We start from the raw sequence: 27,721 nt of genomic DNA, 5'->3' as shown, positions 1-27,721 counted from the left end.
AAAAAAAAAAAAAAAAAAAAAAAAAAAAAGTCTTCACTTTTCTTTGTGAAATGCTTTTAAATTACTAATCCAATTTCTCTTCCTCTTTTTATTATAGGTCTATTCAGAATTTATATTTCTTCTTGAATCAATTTCAGTAGCTTGTGCTTTTCTAGGAATTTGTCTATTTCATTTACTAGTAAGACAAAAATTAGCCTGGCATGGTGGTGTGTGCCTGTAGTCCCAGCTACTCAGGGGGCTGAGGTAAGAGAATAGCTTGAACCCAGAAGGCAGAGGTTGCAGTGAGCTGAGATCGTGCCACTGCACTCCAGCCTGGGTGACAGAGTGAGACTCTGTCTCAGAATAATAATAACAATAAATAAATAAATATTGAGATACCCGGCCAGGCAGGGTGGCTCATGCCTGTAATCCCAGCACTTTGGGAGGCTGAGGCAGGTGGATCACTTGAGGTCAGGAGTTCGAAACTACCCTGGCCAACATGGTGAAACCCCGTCTCTACTAAAAATACAAAAAAGTTAGCCAGATATGGTGGTGCGTACCTGTAACCACAGCTACTTGGGAGTCTCTCACTATGCTGCCCAGGCTGGTCTTAAACTCCTGGGGTCAAGCGATCCACCCACTTCTGCCTCCCAACGTGTTGGGAGGTTGAGGTAGGAGAATCACTTGAACCTGGGAGATGGAGGTTGCAGTGAGTAGAGATCACACCACTGCACTCCAGCCTGGGTGACAGAGCAAGACTCCATCTCAAAAAAAAAAAAAAAAATTGAGATTCCCCAGACTGTCTTCAGTAAAAAGGACAGACCACAGATTTTTCCTGTGGCTCTGTATTCTTTTTTCAGGGTGTGTCCTTAACCTTGACAAATAAACCTCTTAAAATAATTGAGACTCACCTTGGTCACTTTCTTTGACTTACAATATGTTGAATTCCATTAATTAATTTTTGAAAAAATAGAGAAAATTAATCAACATTGAATTCCTAGGATAAACTCCACTTAGTTATGAGGTATGTTTTTCTATACTGTTAGATCCAATTTGCAACAGTTGTTTTAAGGATTTTTCTGTCTGTATCATGGTAGATATTGGTCTGTAGTTTTCTTGAAATGTCTTTATCTAATTTTCATGTCATATTCCTATTTGGTAACACATTCTGGGCAATAAGACACATCTCAATAAATGTAAAAGGATGCAAATGATACAAAGTATGTTTTCTGACCAAAATAGTTTAAATTAGAAATCAACAGCCAGGCACAGTGGTTCACACCTGTAATTCCAGCACTTTGGGAGGCTGAGGCGGGTGGATCTCGAGGTCAGGAGATCGAGACCATCCTGGCCAACATGGTGAAACCCCGTCTCTACAAAAAAAATACAAATAAATTAGCTGGGCATGGTGGCACATGTAGTCCCAGCTACTCAGGAGGCTGAGCCAGCCAAGAGAATCGCTTGAACCTGGGAGGTGGAGGTTGCAGTGAGAAGAGATCTCACCATTCACTCCAGCCAGAGGGAGACTCCGTTTCAAAAAATAAAATAAAATAAATCAACAACAGAGGCTGGACACAGTGGCTCGCACCTGTAATTCCAGCATTTTGGGAGGCCAAGGCAGATTGCTTGAGCCCAGGAGTTTGACAGGTATGCACCACCATGCTTGGCTAATGTTTGTATTTTTTGTAGAGGCAGGGCTGAGTTCTTTAAAAATTAGCTGGGAATGGTAGTGCACACCTGTAGTCTCAACTACTTGGGAGGCTGAGATGGGAAGATTGCTTGAGCCCTGGAGGTTGAGGTGGCAGTGAGCTGAAATCACACTGCTGTACTCCAGCCTGGGCAACAGAGTGAGACCCTGTCTCAAAACAAACAAACAATAACAGAAAGATACCTGGAAAGTTCCCAAATATTTGGAATCTGAAGAACACACTTCTAAATAATCCATAAATCAAAGAAATTAGAAGGGAAAATAAAAAGTATTTTGAACCAAATGAAAATAAAAACAACATATCAAAATGTATGGGATAACATTTATGGGATAAAACTGAAGTTGGAAGGCCAGGTGCGGTTGCCTCATGCCTGTAATCCCAGCACTTTGGAAGGCCAAGGCTTGTGGATCACCTGAGGTCGGCAGTTTGAGACCAGTCTGACCAACATAAAGAAACCCTGTCTCTACTAAAAAATACAAAATTAGCTGGGCATGGTGGTGCATGCCTGTAATCCCAGCTACTTGGGAGGCTGAGGCAGGAGAATCACTTGAAACTGGGAGGCAGAGGTTGCAGTGAACCAAGATCTAGCCATTGCACTTCAGCCTGGGCATCAAGAGTGAAACTCCATCTCAAAAAAAAAAAAAAGCAAAGACTGAAGTTGGATCAGGAGCGGTGGCTCACACCTGTAATTCCAGCACTTTGGGAGGCCTAGGCAGGTGGATCACTTGAAGCCAGGGGTTCGAGACCAGCCTGGCCAACATGGTGAAACCCCATTTCTACCAAAATTTTTTTAATTGTTTAAAGAAGAAGAAAAAAAAATGAAGCAGTACTTAGAAATTTAAAGCACTGAATGCCCATAGTAGAAGAGAAGAAAAATCTAAAACCAATGTCCTCAGCTTCCACCTTAACAAACTAGAAAAGAAGAGGGAATTACACTCAAGCAGAATAAAGGAAATAGTAGATTAAAGCAGAAATCAATTACATAGACAACAATAAAAATACTCAGTAAAACCAAGGCTGGTTCTTTGAGATCAGTTGCAATTGTATTAGTCAGGATTCTCCAGAGAAACAGAGCCCATTAGGGTATGTGTATATATGTAAGAGATTATCATGGGAATTGGCTTGCACATTATGGAGGTCAAGAATTCCCATGATATGCCATCTGTAAGCTGGAGAATCCGGAAAGCTAGGGGTGATATTCAATCAGAGTCCAAGGGCATGAGAACTAGGGCAGCAGTGGCAAAGCTCCCAGTCTGAGGCCAAAGGCCTGAGAACTAGGGCAGGGAATGGTGTCATCCCAGAGTCCAAAGGCCTGAGAACCAGGACCTTCAGTGTCCTCAGGTGAGTGCCACGGGCATAAGATTGATGTCCCAGCTAAAGGAGAGAGAGAATGTGCCCTTTTTCACCTTTCGGTTCTATTGAGCCCTCAGCAATTGGATGATACCTGTCCCCATTGATGAGGACGGATCTTCTTTCCTCAGTCCACCAATTCAAATGCAAGCTCTTCTAGAGGCAGCCTCACAGGCACACCCAGAAATAATGTCTACCAGCTCCCTAACCTAGACCGGCTGACATATGACACCAACTATCACAGGCCAGGCATGGGGGCTCACATCCCTAATCCCAGCATTTTGCGAAGCTGAGGTAGGAAGTTCATTTGAGCCCAGCCTGGCCAACATAGCAGAACACCATTCCAGGCCAGGGACATGGCTCATGTCTGTAATCACAGCACTTTGGAAGGCCAAGGTGGGCAGATCACTTGAGGTCAGAAGTTCAAGGCTGACCTGGCCAACACAGTGAAATCCCATCTGCTAAAACAAAATACAAAAATTAGTCTGGTGTGGTCGCACATGTCTGTAGTCCCAGCCACTTGGGAGGCTGAGGCAGGGGAACAGCTTGAACCCGGGAGGCAGAGGTTGCAGTGAGATAAAATCATGCCATTGCATTCCAGCCTGGGCAACAGAGCAAGACTCCAAAAAAAAAAAAAACCATCACAGCAATAAACCTTGCACTAAAATGAACAGAAAAACAAGGGAGAAAACACAAATAAATCATGAATGAAAAAACTGACAATACCGATTCTTTAGAACTAAAAGGATAATAAGGAAACAAGTTTATATCAATAAATCCTGAAACTTAGATGAAATAGACAAATTTCTGGCCAGGTTTGGTGCTCATGCCTAAAATCTTAGCTCTTGGGAGAGTGAAGCAAGAGAATTGCTTAAGGCCAGAAGTTCGAGACCAGCCTGGGCAACAAAGTGAGACCCCATTTCTACAAAAAAAAAAAAAAAGCAAACAAAAAAAATTAGCCAGACATGACAGCATGCTTTTGTGGTCTCAGCTACTCTCAGGAAGCTGAGGTGGAAGGATCGCCTGAGCCCAGGAGTTCGAGACCAGCCTGGGAGACAGAGTGAGACCCTATCTCAAAAAAAGAGAAAAGAAGAAACAGACTTGTGGAACAGGGTTACCTCATAGGCAGTGTGCCCAAGACAAATTTCTTTCTTTTTCTTTTAAATAGGGTCTCAATCTGTCACCTAGGCTGGAATGCAGTGACATGATTTCAGCTAACTGCAACCTCTGTTTCCTGGGCTCAAGTGATTCTCTAGCCTCAGCCTCTCGTGTAGCTGGGATTACAGGCATAAGCCACCAAAGCCCGGCTAATTTTTTTTTTTTTTTTTTTTTTGTAGAGATGCTGTTTCACCATGTTGCCCAGGCTGATCTCAAACGCCTGAGCTCAAAGCAATGCACCCACCTTAGCCTCCCAAAGTGCTGGGATTATAGGCGTGAGCCACCATGCCTGGCTGCCAAAACAAATTTCTTAACAGACAAACTACCAGTTTACTCAAGAAGAAACAGTCCTGAATAGCCATTATTTATTAAAGAAAGGGAATTTGTAGTTTAAAATCTTCCCCCAGAGAAAATCCCAGTGTTGCTGCCTGGTGTACATAATCCTCTACACGGGCAGACAGGAACAGCACCCAAACCATCTCCATTTGACATTAAAAAACACTTCAACTCCTGAGCTAACTTTAAAATGTATGTTGTTACAAGAAAAGCTAAAAATAACATGCTACAAATTAAGGAAGTATGCAGGCTAATTATGTTGGCACCGGAGAATTTGCTAAAAGTAAATTCCAGGAATATTTTCAAAAGTGAGTCATCAGACTGACTAGACCCCCGTAACATGTGGAAACTGGATCTGAAGAGCTGACAAAATCGCCTAGAAAAGAAAGTACAGAATTACTGTATATGTTGGGATGAAATAAAGAAATGTTAGCTGCTCCTGGTAGCATTCAGCTGTAGTCCTAGCTACTTGTGAGGCTGAGGCAGGAGAATCGCTTGAGCCCAGGAGTTGGAGGCACCAGTGGGCTATGATCATGTCACTGCACTCCAGCCAGGGAAACAAAACAAGACCTTTTCTCTTAAAAAAAAAAAAAAAAGTGGTGTTTGAATGTTTTGTCTTGGTTTGTTTTGTTTTGCCATCCAGGATGGACCACAGTCGCGTGATCTAGGCTAATTTTTGTATTTTTAGTAGAGACAGAGTTTCACCATGTGGGCCAGGCTGGTTTCGAACTCCTGGCTTCAAGTGATCCACTTCTCGGCCTCCCAAAATGCTGGGATTACAGACATGAGCCACTGCGTCTGGCCAGGATATGGTGGTTTATACAAACAAATCATTTTCCTCTTTGGAATAAAATATATCTTTTGCTTAAGAAGCGGACACTTCTGTGACCTTGTCAAGAACCATAGCTTTGTCCAGCCTCAGCTGCCTTACTTGTAAACTATGGGTTGAAAATTTGCCTAAAGGCCAATATCATACCAGACTACTTGTGCTGGCTGGGCAGCTCCACGGGCCATAATTCTATGAAACTTGTAATGCTAATGCTAAATTAGGGGTTGTGAAAACTCTGCCATCTTTATACAAAACCCAATCTCCATGTTCCTCCACTTAACATTTAAAAACTCTCTAAAAAGGAGGGTGGGTTAATCAGGCACTACAACTCTGTGACTCATCCCTCCACCCCCTCTGGTACCAGCCAGGCTCCCTGCTGCTCCTCTTCCAGTCCCAGGGGAACATCGCTTCCTCCTCTTTAGGCTCTGGCCCAGCATTTCCCTTAGCGTAGCTAAGAAGGCTTGGGAGTTCCAGAAGGATGTTAGTTTAAAATTTAAAGGTACTGAACATAACTAGTGGCAATGTACACATCTGGTGCCTAGATTGTGTTTTCGAAATACTGTTCTCCACTAAAAGGAACCAGAGCTTTCTGAAGACCTGGTTGAGCTCAAGACTGGGGTGCACAAGGAGAAAGATTAGCCCGAAACATTTTTGTTGTGCCAGGAAATAAGGCAGTGCTGAAAAAAAAAGAAGCAATGTTGGCCAGGTGAGGTGGCTCACACCTGTAATGCCTGCACTTTGGGAGGCCAAGGCGGGTGGATCCCTTGAGGTCAGGAGTTCAAGACCAACCTGGCTAACATGGGGGAAACCCCATCTCTACTAAAAGTACAAAAATTAGCCAGGCGTGGTGGTGGGTGCCTGTAATCCCAGCTACTTAGGAGGCTGAGGCAGGAGAATCGCTTGAACCTGGGAGGCAGAGGTTGCAGTGAGCCGAGATCATCCCACTGCACTCCAGCCTAGGTGACAGAGCGAGACTCCATCTCAAAATAAAAAAGTTATATCAAAAGACATGGAAGTACTGGATGGCTCATGCCTGTAGTCCTCCCACTTTGGGAGGCCAAGGTGGGAGGATCACTTAAGGCCAGGATTGGAGACTGACCTGGGCAACATTGTGAGATCCTGTCTTCACACACACAAAAAATTTTTTTTTAAAAAATAATTTTTTAAAGGAGTTGGACGCTGGCTTAAAGGGGCTCCCTCTGGTCAAAACTGGAATAATTTGAGCATTAAAATAAGTAAGAACAGAAATTAATTATGATCTATTGAATAAAACCAGGGTCCATATTGATAATACACATGAATGAATAGGAGAGGGGAGGGCTTTTTTTTTTTATAGTCTAATGACAAATGATAAAAATGCAAGGAATACTGGAGTTAGAAAATCACCATTGTGCAAGCTTTATGATAAAAATTGGCTAGGGGCCGGGTGCAGTGGCTCACACCTGTAATCCCAGCACTGTGAGAGGCTGAGGTGGGCGGATGACTAGAGGTCAAGACTTCGAGACCAACCTGGCCAATATGGTAAAACTCCATCTCTACTAAAAATACAAAAAAATAAAAATAGACGGGCATGGTGGCAGATGCCTATAGTCCCAGCTACTTGGGAGGCTGATGCAGGAAAATCACTCACTCCTGGGAGGCAGAGTTTGCAGCAAGCCAAGACTGCGCCACTGCACTCCAGCCTGGGTGACAGAGAGAGACTCTGTCTTAATAAACAAATAAACAACAAATAAATAATTGGCTAGGGCAAAATCCTGAACAGATACTAATGCAGGGCAGGCAAGCCCCACAGTGAGGCTTAGCCCATGAGGGTTCATGGCTTCACCCAGGAAAGAGGGCAAGCTGGTGGTAGGATAGAAGAAAAACAGCCTTATTGAAGGGGCAGTGTTACAGCTCTGTGACTGCTCCTGCAGAGCAGGGCTACCCCATTAGCAGTGTACTGAGAGTAGCAGCTCAGGGCAGCTCTGCAGTCATATTGACACCTACTTTTAATTACATGTAGATTAAGAGTGGTTTATGCAGAAATGTCTAAGGAATTGGTAGTAACTTTTGGGTCATCAGGTCATTGCCATGGAAAAGGGTGGTAAATCCTAGGTGTTGCCATGGCAATGGTAAACTGACATGGCACACCTGAGGTGTGTCATGGAAAGCTGCTTCCCCCCATCCCTGTTTAAGCTAGTCTTCAATTTGGTCCAGTGTCTAAGCCCTGCCTCTGGAATCAAGTACCGCCTCTTACCTCAATACTAAGTCTAGGTGGAGAAAGTAGGAAACCCAGCAGGGTTGTCCGCATGATCTCAAAGTATCTCACCACAGATTGTTTACAAATTGTTACAAGTTCACAGGTTACAAAATAGTAACTGTATATCATGGAGAAACCAGACAACATCATGAGCAAGTTCGCCCTTGATTAAATTAACATCACCAGGAAGGAGCAGGTAGACATTACAGGGCTTGGGTTGGGCTTCCCCTTCAAAGAACGCAACACAATTTATGTGGTATTTCATGTCAGATGCATAAACTGAACCCAGTCATGAGGAAACACCAGGAAAACACATACGGATGAACATTCGATAAAATAGCTGGCCTGTATTTTTTTTAATGTCAGTGTCATTGACAAAGAAAGGCTGAGTACCCATTTTAGATTAAAGGAGACAAGGAGCATGACAACAAAATGCAATCCATACTCCTGAAGGGCCTTGTACTGGAGGGGGAAATGCCATCAAGGGTGTTATTGGGACAATTGACAATTGTGGAATATGAATTTTACAGTATCAATGTTAAATTTCCTGTATTTGATAATTGTACTATTGGAAATAGATGCTTGGTGGCACAAAGAAAAATTAGCACTGAGACAAAGCATCTTTCAGCAATGAAATCTTTACTTCCTGGACTGCAGGAAGGGAACTCTTGACAGCTATCTTGCCACAAGAGTACAGTGTATAAAGGAAGACAAATTTATACCTTATGCATTTGGGTTTGTCCTTACTGCTGAGTCTGATCTCCGTTGGCTGGAGCCAGACCTCACAATCTAAACTAAAACCCAATTGACTAACAACAACTTAAAACTTTTCTAAACAGGTAAAAGCAATGGAGAGCTGGGACATGCCTGTGAGCACGTCCAGCACAGATATCTTGGTTAAAGTACAAGGACATAGAAGGTACTACGTGCCTGTAACCATGGCATGTCTAACAGCTACATAGGATAGGGCTTAACAAAGTTATTAGCACATTTATTCTTTAACAAGAAAGAAAACTTTAAAAAGAAACTTTTCTGCTTCCCACAGTACCATGATATACATATATATTTATCTTAGAGACAGGGTCTTGCTCTGTTGCCCAGGATAGAATGCAGTGGTTCAATCATAGCTCACTGCAGCTTCAAACTCGTAGGCCTCAAACAATCCTCCCACCTCAGCCTCCCAAGTAGCTGGGACTATAGGAACATGCCACCATGCTTGGCTAATTTATTTTTTATTTTTTTTTTTAGAAACAGGATCTTACTGTGTTGTCCAGGCTGATTTTGAATTCCTGGCATCCACAGATACTCCCACCTCAGTCTCTCAAAGCGCTGGGATTGCAGGTGTGAGCCACCTTGCCTAGCCTGCACCATGATTATTTAAGAGAATATTCTTGTTGTTGAGAAATATGCATTATAGTAATGAAGAGATAAAGGGTCGTAATATATGCACTGATTCTCAACTGATTCCAAAAAATGAGTCTAATCCATTTAGAGAGAGAATGACAAAGCAAATTTGTCAAAATGTGAGAAATGGATAAATCTGGGTAAAGAGAGGTCTCTGTAACTAAGAATAATTACAAGAATCCAACTTTTCTATAAGTTTGAAATTATTTCAAAATAAAAAGGTTTTGACTATAGTCCTCTGCTGTACCAGCTAAGCTATTGAAGGATGCTATAAAAAGGTTTTTAAAAGGCATATAAACAAGAAAAACAGCCAAATGAGGGCTAGGGCGTATAAAGACAGTTTCAAGTGTCCAGTCAAATTCTGACTGTAGCTTGTTCTTTTTTATCTGCTTTTTTTTAAAGGGTTCCTACTCTCAACCTCAGAGAGCCGCCACATCATAGGTACGCCATCCAGCTTCTTACCTTCCCAGGCCCTGGCCTTCCTCCCTGTGAAGGGCACCATCTTCCTTCCCCAGCCAAGGGGAGGCTAGTCCCTAGGTCCTAGAGTCTAGGATGCTTTGATTCCTTTGCTCTTTCCAAAACCAAAACCAAACGACAACAGAAAACCCATATTGCAACCCACTCAGGCAATTCCAACGCCTTTATTTTCCTATTGAGGAAAATATCATTTCCCCAGGCCAAGGGCAAGATGGGTGACGAAACTGGGAATGGCCTCAACCTTTCTGCAAGTAGTAGATCCACAGCATAGGGTTAATAATTTATGCTACTAAGGTTAGGCTATAAGGCCATCAGGAAATAAAAAAAAAAAAAAAAGGAAGAAGAAAGAAACTTTAAAAAAAGGCTATTAGGGTGTACGGCCCTAACATACACACACCTATGAATTAGATATACCTGTCAACAGAAGCTGGTCAGATCCATGGTTAAGAGCCAGATAAGATGGTCTGAGTGGTGACTTAGAAGTTGTGTGACTGGCTGGGTGCAGCAGCTCATGCCTGGAATCCCTGCCCTTTGGAGGGTTGAGGTTGGAGGGTTGCTTTGAGCCCAAGAGTTTGAGACCAGCCTGAGCAACATAGCAAGACCCTGTCTCTATTTTATTTATTTTATTTTTAAAAAAGTTCTGTGATTGGGGTCGAGCACACTGGCTCACGCCTGTAATCCCAGCACTTTGGGAGGCCAAGGCGGGCAGATCACGAGGGCAAGAGTTCGAGACATCCTGACCAACATGGTGAAACCCTGTCTCCACTAAAAATAGAAAAATTAGCTGGACGTGGTGGTGCGCGTCTGTAGTCCCAGCTACTTGGGAGGCTGAGGCAGGAGAATCACTTGAACGCGAGAGGCGGAGGTTGCAGTGAGCTGAGATCGCGCCATTGCACGCCAGCCTGGCAACAGAGCGAGACTCCATCAAGAAAAAAAAAAAAGGCTGTGTGACTGACAGCAAGCCAACTAGTGCCTGGAGCTCATTAACTATTCACTCAACAATAGTACCCACCTTGTAATACCAGACAGTATTTTGGGAGGTAGCAAAATGTAAGCTCTCTGCTCTCAGAGCTTACATTCCAGTTGGGTAAGACAGAAGCTTTAAAAACAAATAACTAAAATATAGAGCATACCATTACTGAATCCAGAGATTTTGAGGCTGAATTTTGGGAAAGGAGGAAAAGAAGTATGTTTTATGAAGCTGAAAAAAAAAAAAACCCCAGGTGATTAACTGATTTTATGTTCTGTTCTTCTGGCCTCTCTTTAAAATATTTCTCAAATGGAGATGATTTAAGGAATCTGAAGATTTTATTTTTGTTTTTGCTTTCTGGCTTTGAGTTGAAAAGCAGACTTTTTTTTTTCTTTTAAATAGCTTTATTGAGATATAATTCATACACCACATAATTCATGCACTTGTTTAAAATTCAATAATTTTTAGTGTATTCAGAGTTGTACAACCATCATCACAATCCATTTTAGAACACTTTCACCATCCCCAAAAGAAGCCCTGTACCCATTAGTATCATTCCCTGTATCACCCTACCTCCAGCCCCTGGCAACCATTAACCTCTTTTTTTTAACTCTAGTTGAGACATTTTGCAGCTACACAGAATCCTTTAAGAGTATACATTGATGGTCTCAAAAATTCTATTATTAAGGGAATTAAAATACCATTCATAACAAGAATAACAATATTATAGGAGAATTACTAGTAATTTATGAAATGCTTTTTTTCTCTAAATAGTCAAAATCATTGTGTCAGAGATTTGGATGTTCTTTTGCTATGGTTTGTACAGTCTGTATTTAACTCTTCAAATAACTTTGGATGACTTTTACATGGCCACGTTACTATTTCCATAAATGATACTTTTTGGAATTGGAAATAACAAAAAGTTCTGGTAGACTTTCCACTTGTCCTTAATAACTTGTGTAGCTGTCTCTTTCCCAGAAAGGGACTGAGAAGCAATACCAGCTAGGATTTTAAATGTTACATGGATGGATGCTTTTATGTAAGACAGGACATACGGTTCGTTGTCATTATCGTTCACTTTTCTATTGTTTAAATTGAAGAAGAAAAGTCTTTGTGTGTATGTTAAGATTTTTCAAGATTGATAATTACTTAAGGCTCTGGTCTCAAGATACAATCAGTGCCCATTTTGTTTCAGTGTCACCAAAGTAAAATTGATTATAGGGTGACTATATTGATTATAGCAAGACCCTGTCTCAATTTTTTTTCTCCTATTAAAGGTTTTTGGGGAAAAAAAGTTGTTCCTCTCTTACACTGCCTTTTAATTTACTTTTTTGAGACAAATTCTCACTCTATTACTCAGGCTGAAATGCAGTGATGCAATCACAGTTCACTGCAGCCTCAACCTCCTGGGCCCAGTCTTCCCACCTCAGCCACCGAAACAGCTGAGACCACAGCTGTGCACCATTATGTCTGGCTAATGCTTTTTAAAAAATTTTTTTAGAGATGGGCTCTTGCTATATTGTGCAGGCTGGTCTTGAACTCCCAGGCTCAAGTGATTCTCCCACCTCGGCTTCACAAAGTGCTGGGATTATAAGCATGAGCCACCACACCCGGCCACATCTTTTTTTTTCTTCTAAGTTCGCCATTATTTTGTTGAATGTTTTGTTTGGTTTTTTGAGACGGAGTCTCACTCTGTCAACGAGGCTGGAGTACAATGGCGTGATCTTAGTTCACAGTCACCTCTGCCTCCTGGGATCAAGCAATTCTCCCACCTCAGCCTCCCAAGTAGCTGGGATTACAGACACCCACCATCATGCCTGGCTAATTTTTGTATTATTAGTAGAGACAGGGTTTCACCATGTTGGCCAGGCTGGTCTTGAACTCCTGACCTCAGGTGATCCGCCTGCCTTGGCCTTCCAAAGTGCTGGGATTACAGGTGTGAGCCACTGCGCTCAGTGGGTTGAATGTTAATAAATTTCAAAAACATACCAAAAGAAGGCATTTGGAATTTTATTATTTTCCTATTACAAATGTAATGCATGTTCATTACATAGTAAAAGGAAGGGAGATCAAAAGATGTAAAGGAGTCTATTTTTTTTTTTATTTTTATTTTTCTAAAGCAGTCTGTTTTAAAATTGCCTATTATCCTATTCCAGGGAAAACTGCTAACATTTTGCCACGTCATTTTATCAGTCTTTTCCTATGTATTTTTAACACAGCTCAGATGTGACTGTACATAAAGTCTCGTATCCAGCTTTTTCAACATAAAGTTATTTTTATGTTAATAAAAATTATCTTTGTAAACATAATTTTAATGGCACAATAACATTCCATCATATAGATATGCTGTAATTTATTTAAACATTCTCCTAATATCAAATATTTAGTTAGGAGGAAGAGTTAGTAGGTCAAAGCATATAAACATTGTACAGGAGGTCACTGTGGCCTAGAAAGGCTGTTTTTAATTATTTTATTTTTTTTTATTTTACTTTACTATATTTTATATTTGATTTGATTTTATTATTTCATTTTATTTTATTTTGAGATGGAATTTCATTCTGCTGCCCAGGATGGAGTACAGGGGTATGATCTCGGCTCACTGCAACCTCTGCCTCCTGAGCGCAAGCAAGTCTCCTGCTTCAGCCTCCTGAGTAGCTAGGATTACAGGCACATGCCACCACACCCAGCTAATTTTTGTATTTTTAGTAGTGATGGGGTTTCACTATGTTGGCCAGGCTGGTCTCAAACTCCTGACCTCAAATGATTCACCTGCCTCGGCCTCCCAAAGTGCTGGGATTACAGGCATAAGCCACTACGCCTGGCCTCTAAGGCTGTTCTTGAGAGCACAGGGAGGGAATGCAGTGATTCTGAGGGGTGATGTCAAGGCCAGCTGTGAGGAGGAGAAGGCTCACAGGTCCTGGCCTAGCCGCTCCAGCTCGTTGAGGAGGAAGTCTATATCAGCACAGGTCAGCGCAGGGTTGGCCACAACCACACGGAAGAAGTTGCCCCGGGTGCCATGGGGCTGGTAGCCAATCATCATGGAGCCCGCCTTCACCATGCGCTCCTTGAGCACAGGGGCCACCTGCAGGAGGGTAGAGAGAGATTCCAGCTGCAGGGGTTGGCTGACAGGTAGGCTGGCTTCTTGGCCTGCCAGGCTTCCAGAGGCACTTCTCCCTCCCACCTGGCCACCTTCTGGAGGTAGCAACCTTGACCTTGGCCCCAGTTTATCTTTTCTGTCATATCTAAACTGCTTGGCCTTCTCTATCTTCTGCTTTCCTCCCCATTTCTCCTTTCTCCAAGAAATGCGTCATGTGGGCCATTTTCTGGCAAATCTAGACTTTCTCTTGATTCCTAACACTGCTTTAGTCTAACTTCAAGCCTTGGTCATCTAAGGCTTAGTCAACACCTTCTTCTCCCCACTCTTAAATCCTGTAATATTTTTGATAATATTAATCTGTGCCCTGTGATCTAGCAAGTCATTTACAAAATTGCCTTGAACACCTTGTTTTCAAGTAGGTAACTCCTGTCTTACAGTAACAACTCCATCTGTAGCACCTGGCAGCACCCTATCTTAAGGGAGCAGGGTATGACACAGACACAACTCCTCGCCTGTAGGTGGCGTTTCTGGACTGGCCTTCCCAGGTTGCTCTGTCCCCAGCATGGGTGATAAGGCTCTTCCATGATCTTTCTGCCTCATATCTGTCCTGAGCCGGAGGTCTCAGCCCAATTCCCAGCACCGGGCTCTGTGTACTACACACTGGTGACTTCTCTGACTTCTCCTGTAATACCCCTTATTCTTATTTCCCAGAAACATATCTTCTTCCCGATCCCCACCCCCACCGAAAAAGAGGGCGTCCACGCTTCAGAGCAAGAAACCATCAAGGGCACCTGCCATGCCGCTCCCAGCCAGCAGAGGGCAGAAGCGCATAAACTGCATCAGCTCCCTAACCAGTAAGCAGAGCAGAGCACCCCTACCTTCGACAGCCTTTTGTGGTAATCTGGACTATCCTGCTTCCCTCGAAGGCTGGGGGGCACGAACCAGAAACACACATTGACAAACTCAGGCTGAGAGGAATGAGAAAGAGGAAGTTGTGAGCTGAGGAAGGGTGACCGTTTTCCCTCTCCCTGCCCTTTTTCCTCTACCAGTGCTTTGGTTGGGGGTTGGGGGATGCAAAAGAGCTGGGCTGGGGCAGGGGGCCACAAAAGAGAAGGGGTCCTACCTCCATGACTAACTCAAACCCTTCCCGCGTCTTCATTTCCTCCACCAGGTACCTGTGAACGGACAGTGAGAAACCACAGGTCATGAGGAAAAACAGAGATCCAGAGGCAGAAGAGGACCACGGAGAATGAGGCACAGAGAGACAGAGAAAAGTAATCCTGTGAGCAGGAAAGGGGGAGGGGCATGGACCCAGGAGAGGGAAACAGGGACAACCCCCACACACCCTCTACCCGCCTACCCGGCAAGGGCAAAGGCCTGGTCGATGCGCCGCTCCAGCCCTTGACTGCCCTGTGCCTTCCACATGAGCCACAGCTTCAGACAGTCCACGCGGCGGCCACACTGCACCACCTTGTCTCCAGTGTCCAGTTCCACATCGTAGAACTTGTCCTGCTGGAAAAGGTAGCTGGCCTGGGACCCATGGCAGCGCTTGAGCAGGTTCTGTGTCGGGGTGAGGAGACTGTCAGACCCTACCCTCTCCACTGAGGCTTTTTTCCAGGGCTGCACTGAGGGGGTCTTAGCTCAGGACACCCTGTTCTTTCTCTGGAACCAGGCAGCACTGCTGGGACCACTGCCTGCTGGCTCCAATCCCTTTCTTTGGGTGTCCTCCCAATACTCAGTGTTCTTCCCAAACTCTGACAGCAACTTCAAGCTAGAAACTCCAGGATACCTCTGACTTCAACTTCAAGCTGGAAACTTTTCCCTTTGCATGAAGACAGGACCCTGGGGGAGTGAAGGAGCCTAAGACAGCGAAGGGTGGTAGCAGAGATGCGGCTTCAGAAGGGATGGGGTAAAGAAAATAAAGAAAGGCCTGGACCTCATCTAAGGTGGGATAGAGAAGGCAGCGCTCCAGAGAGAGAGGTGGGGCCGGTGCAGGGGCAGAGGCAGACCCACCGAGGTGTCCTGGAGGAGAAGTGCAGAGCATTGCAGGCCTGCTGCGAGGAGCTTGTGGGGATTCCAGGCCACAGAGTCAGCCCTGGATGGGGTAGAGCAAAGGCAGGTCAGTGGCTCCTCCTCCAGCTCCCCAACCAGAGCCCCTCCTCCTTTTCCAGACCCCTAGTAATGGGGCTTTGGCCTTACCCTCACCCAGCATCAGGAAGAATTGGTATGTCTGACCTCCCAGCTCCAATCCATCCTCCCTCCAGTCCCCCTCCCATCAGCCTCCTTCCCCAGCCATGTTAAACTGCCTAGTCCATGATGATTCTCTGGATCAATGGTTTGAAGGGTGGGATTTCGGAAGAAGGGGATCATATGCACCTCTGGATCCCATCCAGGAGATGCCTGTGTGTCTGTGACAGCAGGACGCTCCCACCCCAGGCAGCCTGTGGAGCAGGAGGAATAGTGTGGGCCTTGGCCTTGGCTCAGCCCACCCCACCGCACCCGCCAAGCCAAGTCCCACTCACATCCACATGCAGCCATAGCCCATGACGCTGGCACACATCAGCAATTGCCTCCAGGGGGTCAAAGGCCCCTAGCACAGTGGTGCCAGAGGTGGCACTGACCAGGAACGGCACGGCACCCTGTTGTCAAAATGTAGAGGGAGAAAGACGTAAAGTCATCTCAAAAGCTACTCAGAGCCTGGTGCTGGGCCCAGCTCTAAGCTGTTTGCATGCCTAAAATAGCCCATTGCAACCTCACAACGATGTATTACCGTCATTTTTAATGTGCAGGCAGAAACACTGACGTTCAAAGATCCAAGCAGAAGCTCCACAGATGGACTTTGAACATAGGTCTTTGAACCTAGGTTTTTATTTCCAAAGCTCATATTCTCAAAAAAACTTTTAATGTTTTACTGGAAGATCCAAATGCTACTGAAAAAATTTTGAGCCAGGCATAGTGGCTCACACCTATAATTTCAGCACTTTGGGAGCCCAAGGCAGTAGGATTGGCAGAGGCCAACAGTTCAAGACCATCCTGGGCGACAAAGCAAGACCCCATCTCTAAAAGAAATTTTTTTTTTTTAAATTAGCCAAGTGTGGTGGCTCATGCCTGTAGTCCCAGCTACTCAGGAGGCAGAGGTGGGAGGATCGCTTGTGCCCAGGAGTTTGAGGTTACAATGAACTAGGACTGTGCCACTGTATTCTAGCCTGGGCAACAGAGCAAAACTGTCTCAAAAAATAAACAGGCCAGAAGCAGTGTTAATGCCTGTAATCCCAGCACTTTGGGAGGCCAAGGCAGGCGGATCACTTGAGGCCAGGAGTTCGAGACAAGCCTGGCCAACACAGCAAAACCCAATCTCTAATAAAAATACAAAAATTATCTGGGTGTGGTGGCACATGTCTGTAATCCCAGCTACTTGGGAGGCTGAGGCTGAGGCAGCAGAATTGCCTAAACCCAAGATGCAAAGGTTGCACTGAGCCAAGATCGCGCCATTGTATTCCAGCCGAAAAGAGTGAGATTCTGTCTCAAAAATAAATAAATAAATTTGAATAGTACAAAAGTTTATGCAGAAATTGAATAAGTAATTTTAAAAACTACCACAAGCTGGATGTGGTAGTTCATGCCTGTAATCCCAGCACTTTGGGAGGTCAAGGCAGGAGAACTGCTTGAGCCCAAGAGTTCGAGAGCAGCCTGGGCAACCTAGCGAGACCGCCTCTCTCTAAAAAAAAAAAAAAAAAAACCACAGGTATATAGTGACGCACTCCTATAGTCCCAGCTACCTGGGAGGCTGAGGTAGGAGGATCACTTGAGCCTGAGAGATCAAGGCCACAGTGAACTGTGATTGCACTATAGTTCTCCAGCCTGGGCAATGGAGTGAGGCCCTGTCTCAAAAAAACAAAAAAACAAACAAACAAAAAAAACACCTACCACAGTGGGAGTCTGAGATGGGAGGATCACTTGAGCCCAGGTGGTCAAGGCTGCAGTGAGCCCTGATTGTGCCACTGCACTCCAGCCTCAGCAACAGAGCAAGACCCTGTCTCAATTGGGCCAGGCGCGGTGGCTCATGCCTGTAATCCCAGCACTTTGGGAGGCTGAGGTGGGTGGATCACATGAAGTCAGGAGTCTGAGACCAGCCTGGCCAACATGGTGAAACCCCATGTCTAAAAAAAAAAGAAAAGAAAAGAATAGCCCAGGCCCAGATGGCTTCACTGATGAAGTCCATCATTTAATGAAAAAACTGATAACAGATCAAACTCTTCCAAAAGACAGAATATACAAAAATCAATTTTATCTCTATACATATTAGCAACAATCTAAAAATGAAATTAAGAAAACAATTTCATTTACAAAAACGCCAAAAAGAATAAAATACTTAAGAATCAATTTAACAAAAGAATATACTCTGAAAACTATAAAACACCGTGGAAAGAAATTAAACCCTAAATAAATGGAAAGATGTTTCACGTTGATGAATAAGCACAATTCCTAACAAAATCCCAGTTGCCCTCTTTGCGGAAACTGACAAGCTGATCTTAAATTCATATGGAAATTCAAGGAACCCAGACTGGCTAAAAACAATCTTGAAAAAAGAACACAGTTGGAGGACTCACACTTCCTGATTTCAAAACATACGACAAAGCTACAGCTGAATCAAGACAATGTGGTCTACACGAGAGACATGCAGATCAATGGGACAAAACTGACAACCCAGAAATAAGTCAACCGATTTCAGTTTACAGTCAAGTGATTTACAAGAATGCCAAGAAAACTTATTGGAGAAAAAACTGTCTTTTCAACAAATGGTGCTGGGACAACTGGATATCCACATCACACCCTCGCATTAACTCATATTGGATCATAGGCCTAAATGTCAGAGCTAAAACGGTAAAACTCTTAGAACAGTGGAGTGAATCTTTTAAACAGAGGGTTAGTTTAGATATAACACCAAAAACAGAAGCAACCAAAGAAAAACTAGATAAACTGGACTTCAAATTTTAAAACTTTTTTTTTTCGAGATGGAGTTTCACTCTGTTTGCCCAGGCTGGAGTGGAATGGCGCCATCTCGGCTCACCGAAACCTCCGCCTCCCAGGTTCAAGAGATTCTCCTGCCTCAGCCTCCTGAGTAGCTTGGATTACAGGCATGTGCCACCATACCTGGCTAATTTTGTATTTTTAGTAGATGATGGGGTTTCTCCTTGTTGGTCAGGCTGGTCTCAAACTCCCAACCTGAGGTGATCCGCCCTCTTCAGCCTCCCAAAGTACTGGGATTACAGGTGTGAGCCACTGTGCCCAGCCAATTTAAAACTTTTATACTTCAAAAGACACTATCAAAAAAGTGCAAAGTCCAACAGCAAAGACATGGAATCAACCTAAGTGCCCACGAACAGATTAAATTTTTTAAAATGTGGCATATATAAACCATGAAATATTATGCAGCCATAATGAAATGTCCTTTGTAGCAACATGGATGCAGCTGAGGCCAGTATCCTAAGTGAGTTAACACAGAAACAGAAAACCAAATACCACATGTTCTCATAAATGGGAGCTAAATACTGAGTCCATATGGACAGAAAGACGGGAACAGACACTGGGGATTATCAGAAGCGGGAGGGAGGGGAGCAAAGGTTGAAAACATACGTGTTGCATACTATGCTCACTACCTGGGTGCCCCAAACCTCAGAATCACAAAATATACCCTTATAACAAACCTGCACATGTACTTACTGAATCTAAAATAAAAGTTTGAAAAAAGTGAAAAGCCAACCTATAGAATGGGAAGAACATATCTGAAAATCAAACATCTGATAAGGGACTTACCTTTAGAATATATGAAGAACTCGTATAACTCAGTAATAAAAAAACAACATAATTTTTTAAATGGGCAAAGGATTGGACTAGACATTTTTCAATAAAGGTATAAATTACTAATAAGCACATGAAAAGATGCTCAGCATCACTAATCATTAGGGAAAAGCAAATCAAAACTACGATGAGTTACCACCTCACAACCATTAGGGTAACACCTATTAAAATAACAGAAAATGGCCTGATATGGTGGCTCATGCCTGTAATCCTAGTACTCTAAAAGGCTGAAGTGGGAGGATGGTTTGAAGCCTAGGAGTTTGAGACCAGCCTGGGCAACACAGTGTGTGAGATTTTGGTAGAGATGGGTCTCTACCAAAAAAAATGTTTAAAATTGGCCAAGTGTGGCAGTGTGCACCTGTGGTCTCAGCTACTTGGGAGGCTGAGGTGGGAGGATCACTTAAGTCTGGGAGGTCAAGGCTGCAGTGAACCATGATCATGCCACTGCACTCCGGCCTGGATGACGGAGCAAGACCCTGTCTCAAAAAAAAAAAGCATTGACGGCCGGGCGCGGTGGCTCATGCCTGTAATCCCAGCACTTTGGGAGGCCGAGGCAGGTGGATCACGAGGTCAAGAGATCGAGACCATCCTGGTCAACATGGTGAAACCCCGTCTCTACTAAAACTTCAAAAAATTAGCTGGGCATGGTGGCGCGTGCCTGTAATCCCAGCTACTGAGGAGGTTGAGGCAGGAGAATTGCCTGAACCCAGAAGGCAGAGGTTGAGGTGAGCTGAGATCGCGCCATTGCACTCCAGCCTGGGTAACAAGAGGGAAACTCTGTCTCAAAAAAAAAAAAAAAAAAAAAGCATTGACAAGAACATGAAGAAATCAGAACCCTTGTGCACTACGAGAATGTAAACTGGTACAGACACTATAGACAACAGTATGGCAGTTCCTCAAAAAAAATTCAATAGAATTACCCTAGGCTTCAGCAATTCCACTTCTGGGTATACAACCAAAATATTGAAAGCAGGGTCTCGAAGAGATTCCAAACAGCAACCCAAAGAGATGAATGGATAAGTAAAATGTAACATGTATGTACAATGAAATATTATTCAGCCTTAAAAAGGAAGAAAATTCTCACGTTACAACACGGATGAACTTTGAGGACATTCCGCTAAGTGAAATAAGCCAATAGAAAAAGACAAATACCATATGATTCCACTTATATGAGTACTTACAACAGTCAAAGTCATGGAGACAGAAAGTAGAACAGTGGCTGCCAGAAGCTGGAGGAGGGGGTAATGAGTTGTTGTTCGACGGATATAGAGTTTGTTTTACAAATTGAAAAGAGTTCTGCTGGGTGCAGTGGCTCATGCCTGTAATCCCAGCACTTTGAGAGACCAAGGTGGATGAATCACTTGAGGCCAGGAGTTTGAGACCAGCCCGGTCAACGTGGCAAAACCCTAACTCTACTAAAAATACAAAAACTAGCCAGGGGTGGTGGCAGGGGGCCTGTAATCCCAGCTACTCAGGAGGCTGGGAAAGAATTGCTTGAACCCAGGAGGCAAAGGCTGCAGTAAACTGAGATTGTGCTACTCTACTCCAGCCTGGGGAACAGAGTGATACTTTGTCTCAAAAAAACAAAAACAAAAAAAACAAGATGAAAAGACTTCTGAAGACTGGTTTCTCAGAAATGTGAATGTATTTAAGACAACTGAACTGTACATGCAAAAATGGTTAAGATTATAAATTTTATGTTACACACACACACCAAAAGGTAGAACTGGCAGATTCTCAACAGAGACCCTACTGGCATGTAGAGCTATTCCTGCACACTGCAGAAATGTTTAGTATCTCTCTCAATAAATGTAGTAATGCCCTCTGGCTAATGTCACAAAACACCACAAAATAAAACAGCTCCACATGCTTCCAAATGCTCCCTTGATGACTGGGAGACTCGGGTGGACGGCAGCACCAGCCCCAAGCAAATACCCATGGATGAGGAAGGCTACAGGTGGAGTGGAAACAGTCCAGGCAAAGGAGGGAAGCTGCTCCTGCTCCCTATCTTCAATTCCGGAAATATGCCATGGCCTCTGCACACACACAGAATCTTCTTGTCTGCCCAAAGGGGCACCACCTAGTTCATTTCTTTTTTTTTTTTTTTTTTTTCAGACGGAGTTTCGCTCTTGTTACCCAGGCTGGAGTGCAATGGCGCAATCTCGGCTCACCGCAACCTCCGCCTCCTGGGTTCAGGCAATTCTCCTGCCTCAGCCTCCTGAGTAGCTGGGATTACAGGCACGCGCCACCATGCCCAGCTAATTTTTTGGATTTTTTTAGTAGAGACGGGATTTCACCATGTTGACCAGGATGGTCTCGATCTCTTGACCTCGTGATCCACCCGCCTCGGCCTCCCAAAGTGCTGGGTTTACAGGTGTGAGCCACCGCGCCCGGCCACCTAGTTCATTTCTTTTCTCCCTTCCAGTCTCAGCTCAACCATCCCTTCTGAAGGAAGCCTTCCCTGACTCCTTCACCTCCTGTTTAGGTCAATTATCCTGTATTCTGTGCTCAAAGAGCACAATGTACCTCACCTTCATAGCACATATGCAGATTTTTACACATATTTGTGAATGTCAGTCTTCCTTACTGGAATAAAAGTTCTATGAAAAACAAAATGGGTGAAAGATCTGAGTAGACATTTTTCCAAAGAAGACATACAAATGGCCCATAAGCACATGACAAGTTGCTCAACATCATTAGTCACCAGGGAAAATCAAATCAAAACACAATGAGATCCCACTTCACACCCAAAAAGTGGTATAATCAAAAAAAGATATGACAAGAGCTGGTGAGAATGTCGAGCAGCTGGAACCCTCCTACATTGTTGGTGGGACTGTAACGGGTGCAGCCACTTTGGAAAACAGCCTGGCAGTTTCTCAAAAGGTTAGATTCAGGGCCGGGCGTGGTGGCTCACGCCTGTAATCCAAGCACTTTGGAGGCCAAGGCGGGCTGATCACCTGAGGTCAGGATTTCAAGACCAGCCTGACCAACATGGTGAAACCCCGTCTTTAAAAAAAATAATAAAAAATTTAAAAAATAAATAAAAAAAGGTTAGATACAGAGTTACCATATGACCCAGCAATTCCACTCCTAGGTGTATAACCAAGAGAAATAAAAACATATTTTCACCCAAAAACCTGTACACAAATGTTTATAGCAGCATTATTCGTAATAGCCCCAAGTGGAAACAACCCAGATGTCCATCAGCTGATGAATGGATAAATAAATGTGGTATATCCATATAACGGAATATTATTTGGCCACACAAAGAAATGAAGTACTGGTATATGCTACAGCTTGGATGAACTTCGAAGACATTATTCTATGTAAAAGCAGCTCATCACAAAAGGCATGTATAGCATGATTCCAGAATTCAGAACAGGCAAATCTATAGAGACACTAAGTAGATGACTGGTTGCCTAGCACTGGGAGTTTTGGGAGAATTCGAGAGCAACAGCTATAGGGTATGGGGTTTCTTTTGGGGGTGATAAAAATGTTCTAATACTGACTATGATGATGTTTGCACAACTCTGCAAATATGCTAAACCACTAAATAGTACCCTTTAAGTGGGTAAATTATATGTTAGGTGAATTACATGTTATGTGAATTATGTATCAATAGCTATTATCAAAAAGTTTCTATAATTAAAAAGAGACAGGCCAGGCACAGTGGCTCAGGCCTGTAATCCCAACACTTTGGGAGGCTGAGGCTGGTAAATCTCCTGAGGTCAGGAGTTCAAGACCAGCCTGACCAACATGGAGAAACCCCGTCTCCATTAAAAATACAAAATTAGCTGGGCGTGGTGGCGCATGCCGGTAATCCCAGCTACTCAGGAGGCTGAGGCAGGAGTATCGGTTGAACCTGTGAGGCAGAGGTTGCAGTGAGCTGAGATGACACCATTGCACTCTATCCTGGGTAACAAGAGCGAAACTCCATCTCAAAAAATAAAAAAAATAAAATAAAATAAAAAGAGAAACATCACTATTCTAATTGTTGTCCTTAGTGCTACTCAGAAGTTAACATCCATGTATCAATAAATATATGCTGTTTTCTCTTTTTGTTTTGTTTGAAATGGAGTCTCACTTTATCATGCAGGCTAGAGTGCAGTGGCACGATGTCAGCACACTGCAACCTCCACCTCCTGGGTTCAAGTGATTCTCCTGCATCAGCCCCCTGAGAAGCTGGGAATACAGGCATGCGCCACCACGCCGGTTAACTTTCGTATTTATAGTAGAGACGGGGTTTCAGCATATTGGCCAGGCTAGTCTCGAACTCCTGACCTCATGATCTGTCTTCCTCAGCTTCCCAAAGTGCTGGGATTACAGGTATGAGCCACCATGCCCAGCCTATACTGTTCTAAATAACAAAAATGTGCTCATAATGTCCACTCTATACTACAATTTGCAATATATATTTAATATATATAGTGGAGATACTTTCATGTTAGTATATATATTCTTACCTTATTCTTTTAAATGGTTACCCAGTACTCTAATAATAATAATAATAGTAACAACAAAGGGCCAGGCACAGTGGCTCACGCCTGTAATCTCAACACCTTGAGAGGCTGACGATGGCAGATCATGAGGTCAGGAGATCGAGACTATACTGGTCAACATGGCGAAACCCCGTCTCTACTAAAAATACAAAAATTAGCTGGGTGTGGTGGTGCATGCCTGTAGTCCCAGCTACTCAGGAGGCTGAGTCAGAAGAATCACTTGAACCTGAGAGGCGGAGATTTCGGTGATCCAAGATCACACCACTGCACTCTGGCCTGGCAACAAGTGAGACTCCATTTCAAAAATAAATAAATAAATAATAACAGCAGCAGCAATACCAGCAGCTTGTATTTATACAGTGCAGCTAAATTCTAAGGCACTCTTCTAAGTCTTTACATATACTCATTCATTCAATCCTTACAATAACCTTATGTGTCAAGCTCTATATTCTATCCATTTTACAGAGGAAGGAACTGAGACACACAGATATACCGTAATTTATTTTGTCTACTAATGGTCATTTAAATGTTTTTTTAAAAACATTTATGGCCAGGCATGGTGGCTCACACATGCAATCCCAGCACTTTGGGAGGCAAGGTGGGTAGACTGTTTTTGGTCAGGAGTTCGAGACCAGCCTGGCCAACATGGTGAAACCCTGTCTCTACTAAAAATACAAAAATTAGCCAGGCATGGTGATGCACACCTGTAATCTCAGGTACTCAGAAGGCTGAGGCACAAGAATCGCTGAACCCCAGGAGGCAGAAGTTGCAGTGAGCTGAGACTGTGCCATTGCACTCCAGCCTGGGCGACAGAGGAAGACTCTGTCTCAAAAAAGAAAAAAAAGTTTACATTTATATTTAAACATAAACATTTACCCTCTGTTCCAGGAAATATTCTCATGTACAGAATTCCACACACTTGTGATGATGATTTATAACATAAATTATTAGCAGTGGAACTCTGAATCGGAAAGATATATCTAAAATTGTCGGCTGGGCATGGCGGCTCATGCCTGTAATCTCTGCACCGTGAGAGGACAAGGCGAGTAATCAATTGAGCCCAGGAGTTTGAGAGGAGCCTGGGCAACATGGTGAAACCCCATCTTTACCAAAAAATAGAAAAGTTAGCTGGGTGTGGTGGTTGGCGCCTGTAATCCCAGCTACTTGGGAGGTTGAGGTGGGAGGACAGCTTGAGCCCAGGATGGGTAGTTTGCAGTGAGCCAAGATCGCATCACTGCACTCCAGCCTGGATGACAGTGAGACTTGGTCTCAAAAAAATTTTTTTAATAAAAAATATACGAAATATTTAAATAATGTTTTAAAAATATTTAAAAATAAAAATAAATAAAATTGTATAGATGGTGCCAAAATGCCCTCCAAGGTGGCTATAGCAGTTACATACCCCTCAAAGTGGAAGATAGTGCTGGTGTCTCCTCATCCCCACTACCCACAGTCCTCACCAGTTCCACTCCCCTCCTCAGCCTCTCCCTGCGCAGACCCTTGCAGCCCACAGGAACCTTCTACACTACACTGCAGGCCCCCAGCACCCTCCCTGTGGTGCTGCCTGGGACTTGCTCCTTGACTCAGTCCTGCCTCTCAGAATCCAACTAGTCCTAGGTGTCTGGGCAGAGCCCCAGAAAGCAACACAGTGACCTCACCTCCAAGCTCCCCACAGTCACTTCAGCCTACAGGGGAGATGGGAATGGAGATGAGGAGAGGGATGAAGGGTGTTTTGAGCAGGGAGAGCACAAATAACCCTCCAAGAAGGCTGGAGGCTCCACCACCCCAGTGACCCTCACTCTCACCTCAGCCTCGGCCAGACTGATCTGCCTCTCCAGATCCTCGGGGACCATTCTCCCTCTGAAAAAAAAAAGGAGAGGGTAGGGCAGGGACAGGTTCTCTGTTGAAGGCAGGGTAAGATGAGGTTAGCAATACAGAGATGACAGTCCTGGTCTTTCCCTCAGGGGGGTGAAACAGATCTCAGGGCAGAGGTGGGAGATGCTGGCAGATGTGGCAGAGGTGGGAAATGCTGGCAGATGTGGCAGAGGTGGGAGATGCTGGCAGGCTCTGGGAGACAGAACAGCAATTCTACCAAATAGTGAGGGGAGACAGGTTCACCAGCGGTAAGGGCTTTATGCCAGGGCATTCTGGCAGCAGGAAAGTACACTGTGCCAAGGTGGGTCACAGTCATGTGGGCCAAAGGACCTTCACCTCTCATCAGCCTTGACCACTCGGACACTGTCAGTGCCAAGTCCCAGAAACGCAGCTCCCTTCTGGATGGAGTAGTGACACTGCGGGGGAAAAAAGAGGGCAGGTTAGCACAACTTGATGGGGGTTGGGAGAAAAGGTAAAAGTCAAGTATGAGCTGCAACAGATGGGATCCTGTAGACCAAGGCTTCTCAAATGTTAGTGTGCATACGAATCATCTGGGTGTCTGGTTAAAATGCAGATTCAAGTCCGCTAGGTCTGGGGTCTGGGGTGGGGCCTGAGATTCTTTTTTTTTTTTTTTTTTTTTTGGAGACAGAGTCTTCCTCTGTCTCCCAGGCTGGAGTGCAGTGGCACAATCTCGACTCACTGCAACCTCCACCTCCCAGGCTCAAGCAATTCCCGTGCCTCAGCCTCCTAAGCAGCTAGGACTACAGGCACCCACCACCACACCCAGCTAATTTTTTTGTATTTTAGTGAGAGGGTTTCACCATGTTTCCCAGGGTGATCTCCAACTCCTGAGCTCAGGCAATCCACCCACCTTGGCCTCTCAAAGTGCTGGGATTACAGGCATAAGTCATTGCACCTGGCCAGATTCTGCAGTTCTAACAAGCCCTAGGTGGTACCAACGCTGCTGGTCCACAGACCACACTCTTGAGTAGATAGAGTATGGGCTGCATCCACTGCACTCATGGCCCCTCCTCTGCCCTCAAACTGAAGGCAATGTGAGCAGGAGCAGTCACTTGGCCTCCTTGATTGGAAGGAAGCACATCTGCCTGGGAGCAGGCTGGCCTTGGAGGATGTGGGGAGGGTAGGGAGAAGACCTGGAAGGTCTCTACTTAGCTGGCTGGAGATTAGAATCAGGAGCCCAAGGTTGGGCCTGTGCCTCTTCCCCACCTCCTTCGATGTGAATAGGGCCAGGGGTGGCAGTGTGCGGAGGCCCCTCTGCTTGCAATCCGGATAGCGCTGATAACGGGCCAGATTTACAGCATACATGTTGGAGATGGAGCCACCTGTCACAGGGAGGGGTGGTGGCAAGGGAAAGGGGCAGTGGACCAAGACTGGAGCTTGCCTCCCCTTCCCTTTCCACCAGAAGAGCTCATCAAAGAAGCAGGTATGACTGGCTCCCAGCCCACAGTTCCCAGGATCACGCCATCCCAGGATCAGCAGATCCTCTTGACCACACCCCTCTACACCCAATGCTGCCCCCAAGAGACAGCCTCTGTCCAGAGACAGTAGGCACTAGACCAGTGAAAGGGTGACAAACATGAGCATGAAGGGACCGGGCAGCCTCCTCCCTGGCCTGGTCCAGGCCCAGCTGGAGAGGAATCAAAGAGGAATCATCCCTCCCTGCCAGAGCAAGAGAATAGTTGGGGAGGAGAAACCATAAAAAGGCCAAAGGAAGGTCCCCCTCCTTCTCACAAACCAGGGCAGAAGATTCCATCCCCAGAGCTCCAGCCCACCAGGGCCCGCAGTTTCCTCAGCACCTCCTCTTCCATGAGCACAAACACGGGGGCGATTTCATACGTGTACCTGCCAGGAGAGAGAACGACGAGAAAGGACAGATGGGGAGGGGCTGCCCAGACGGGCCCTTAAACTGCACAGGA

The 27,721-nt window shown here is 44.6% G+C and overlaps 1 protein-coding gene and 1 pseudogene across 7 annotated transcripts in view; one reads left to right on the top strand and one right to left on the bottom strand.

Moving 5' to 3' along the window:
• Positions 1–14,417, top strand: part of LOC116561100 — a 19,332-nt pseudogene extending 4,915 nt beyond the window's left edge.
• CSAD (cysteine sulfinic acid decarboxylase) overlaps positions 13,098–27,721 on the bottom strand; it is a 34,747-nt gene continuing 20,123 nt past the window's right edge. For 4 of the 7 annotated variants that reach the window (XM_032292768.1, XM_032292761.1, XM_032292787.1 and 1 more), the window contains 11 exons: positions 27,541–27,647; positions 27,012–27,127; positions 26,121–26,200; positions 25,715–25,769; positions 16,071–16,187; positions 15,925–15,989; positions 15,562–15,643; positions 14,909–15,108; positions 14,672–14,723; positions 14,427–14,516; positions 13,221–13,533 (listed from right to left, as the gene is read on the bottom strand). In XM_032292768.1, coding sequence (XP_032148659.1) covers positions 13,360–13,533; positions 14,427–14,516; positions 14,672–14,723; positions 14,909–15,108; positions 15,562–15,643; positions 15,925–15,989; positions 16,071–16,187; positions 25,715–25,769; positions 26,121–26,200; positions 27,012–27,127; positions 27,541–27,647 — 1,138 coding nt within the window. In that variant the 3' untranslated portion in view covers positions 13,221–13,359. Of the gene's footprint in view, positions 13,534–14,426; positions 14,517–14,671; positions 14,724–14,908; positions 15,109–15,561; positions 15,644–15,924; positions 15,990–16,070; positions 16,188–25,714; positions 25,770–26,120; positions 26,201–27,011; positions 27,128–27,540; positions 27,648–27,721 lie in introns of all 7 variants that reach the window. The other 3 variants (XM_032292746.1, XM_032292798.1, XM_032292754.1) reach the window with 2 other exon arrangements.

Source organism: Sapajus apella, unplaced genomic scaffold, assembly GCF_009761245.1.
Source record: "Sapajus apella isolate SASKATOON/1434 unplaced genomic scaffold, GSC_monkey_1.0 scaffold2, whole genome shotgun sequence".
Classification (NCBI taxonomy): Eukaryota; Metazoa; Chordata; class Mammalia; order Primates; family Cebidae; genus Sapajus; species Sapajus apella.
This window is presented reverse-complemented; position numbering and strand designations above follow the sequence as displayed.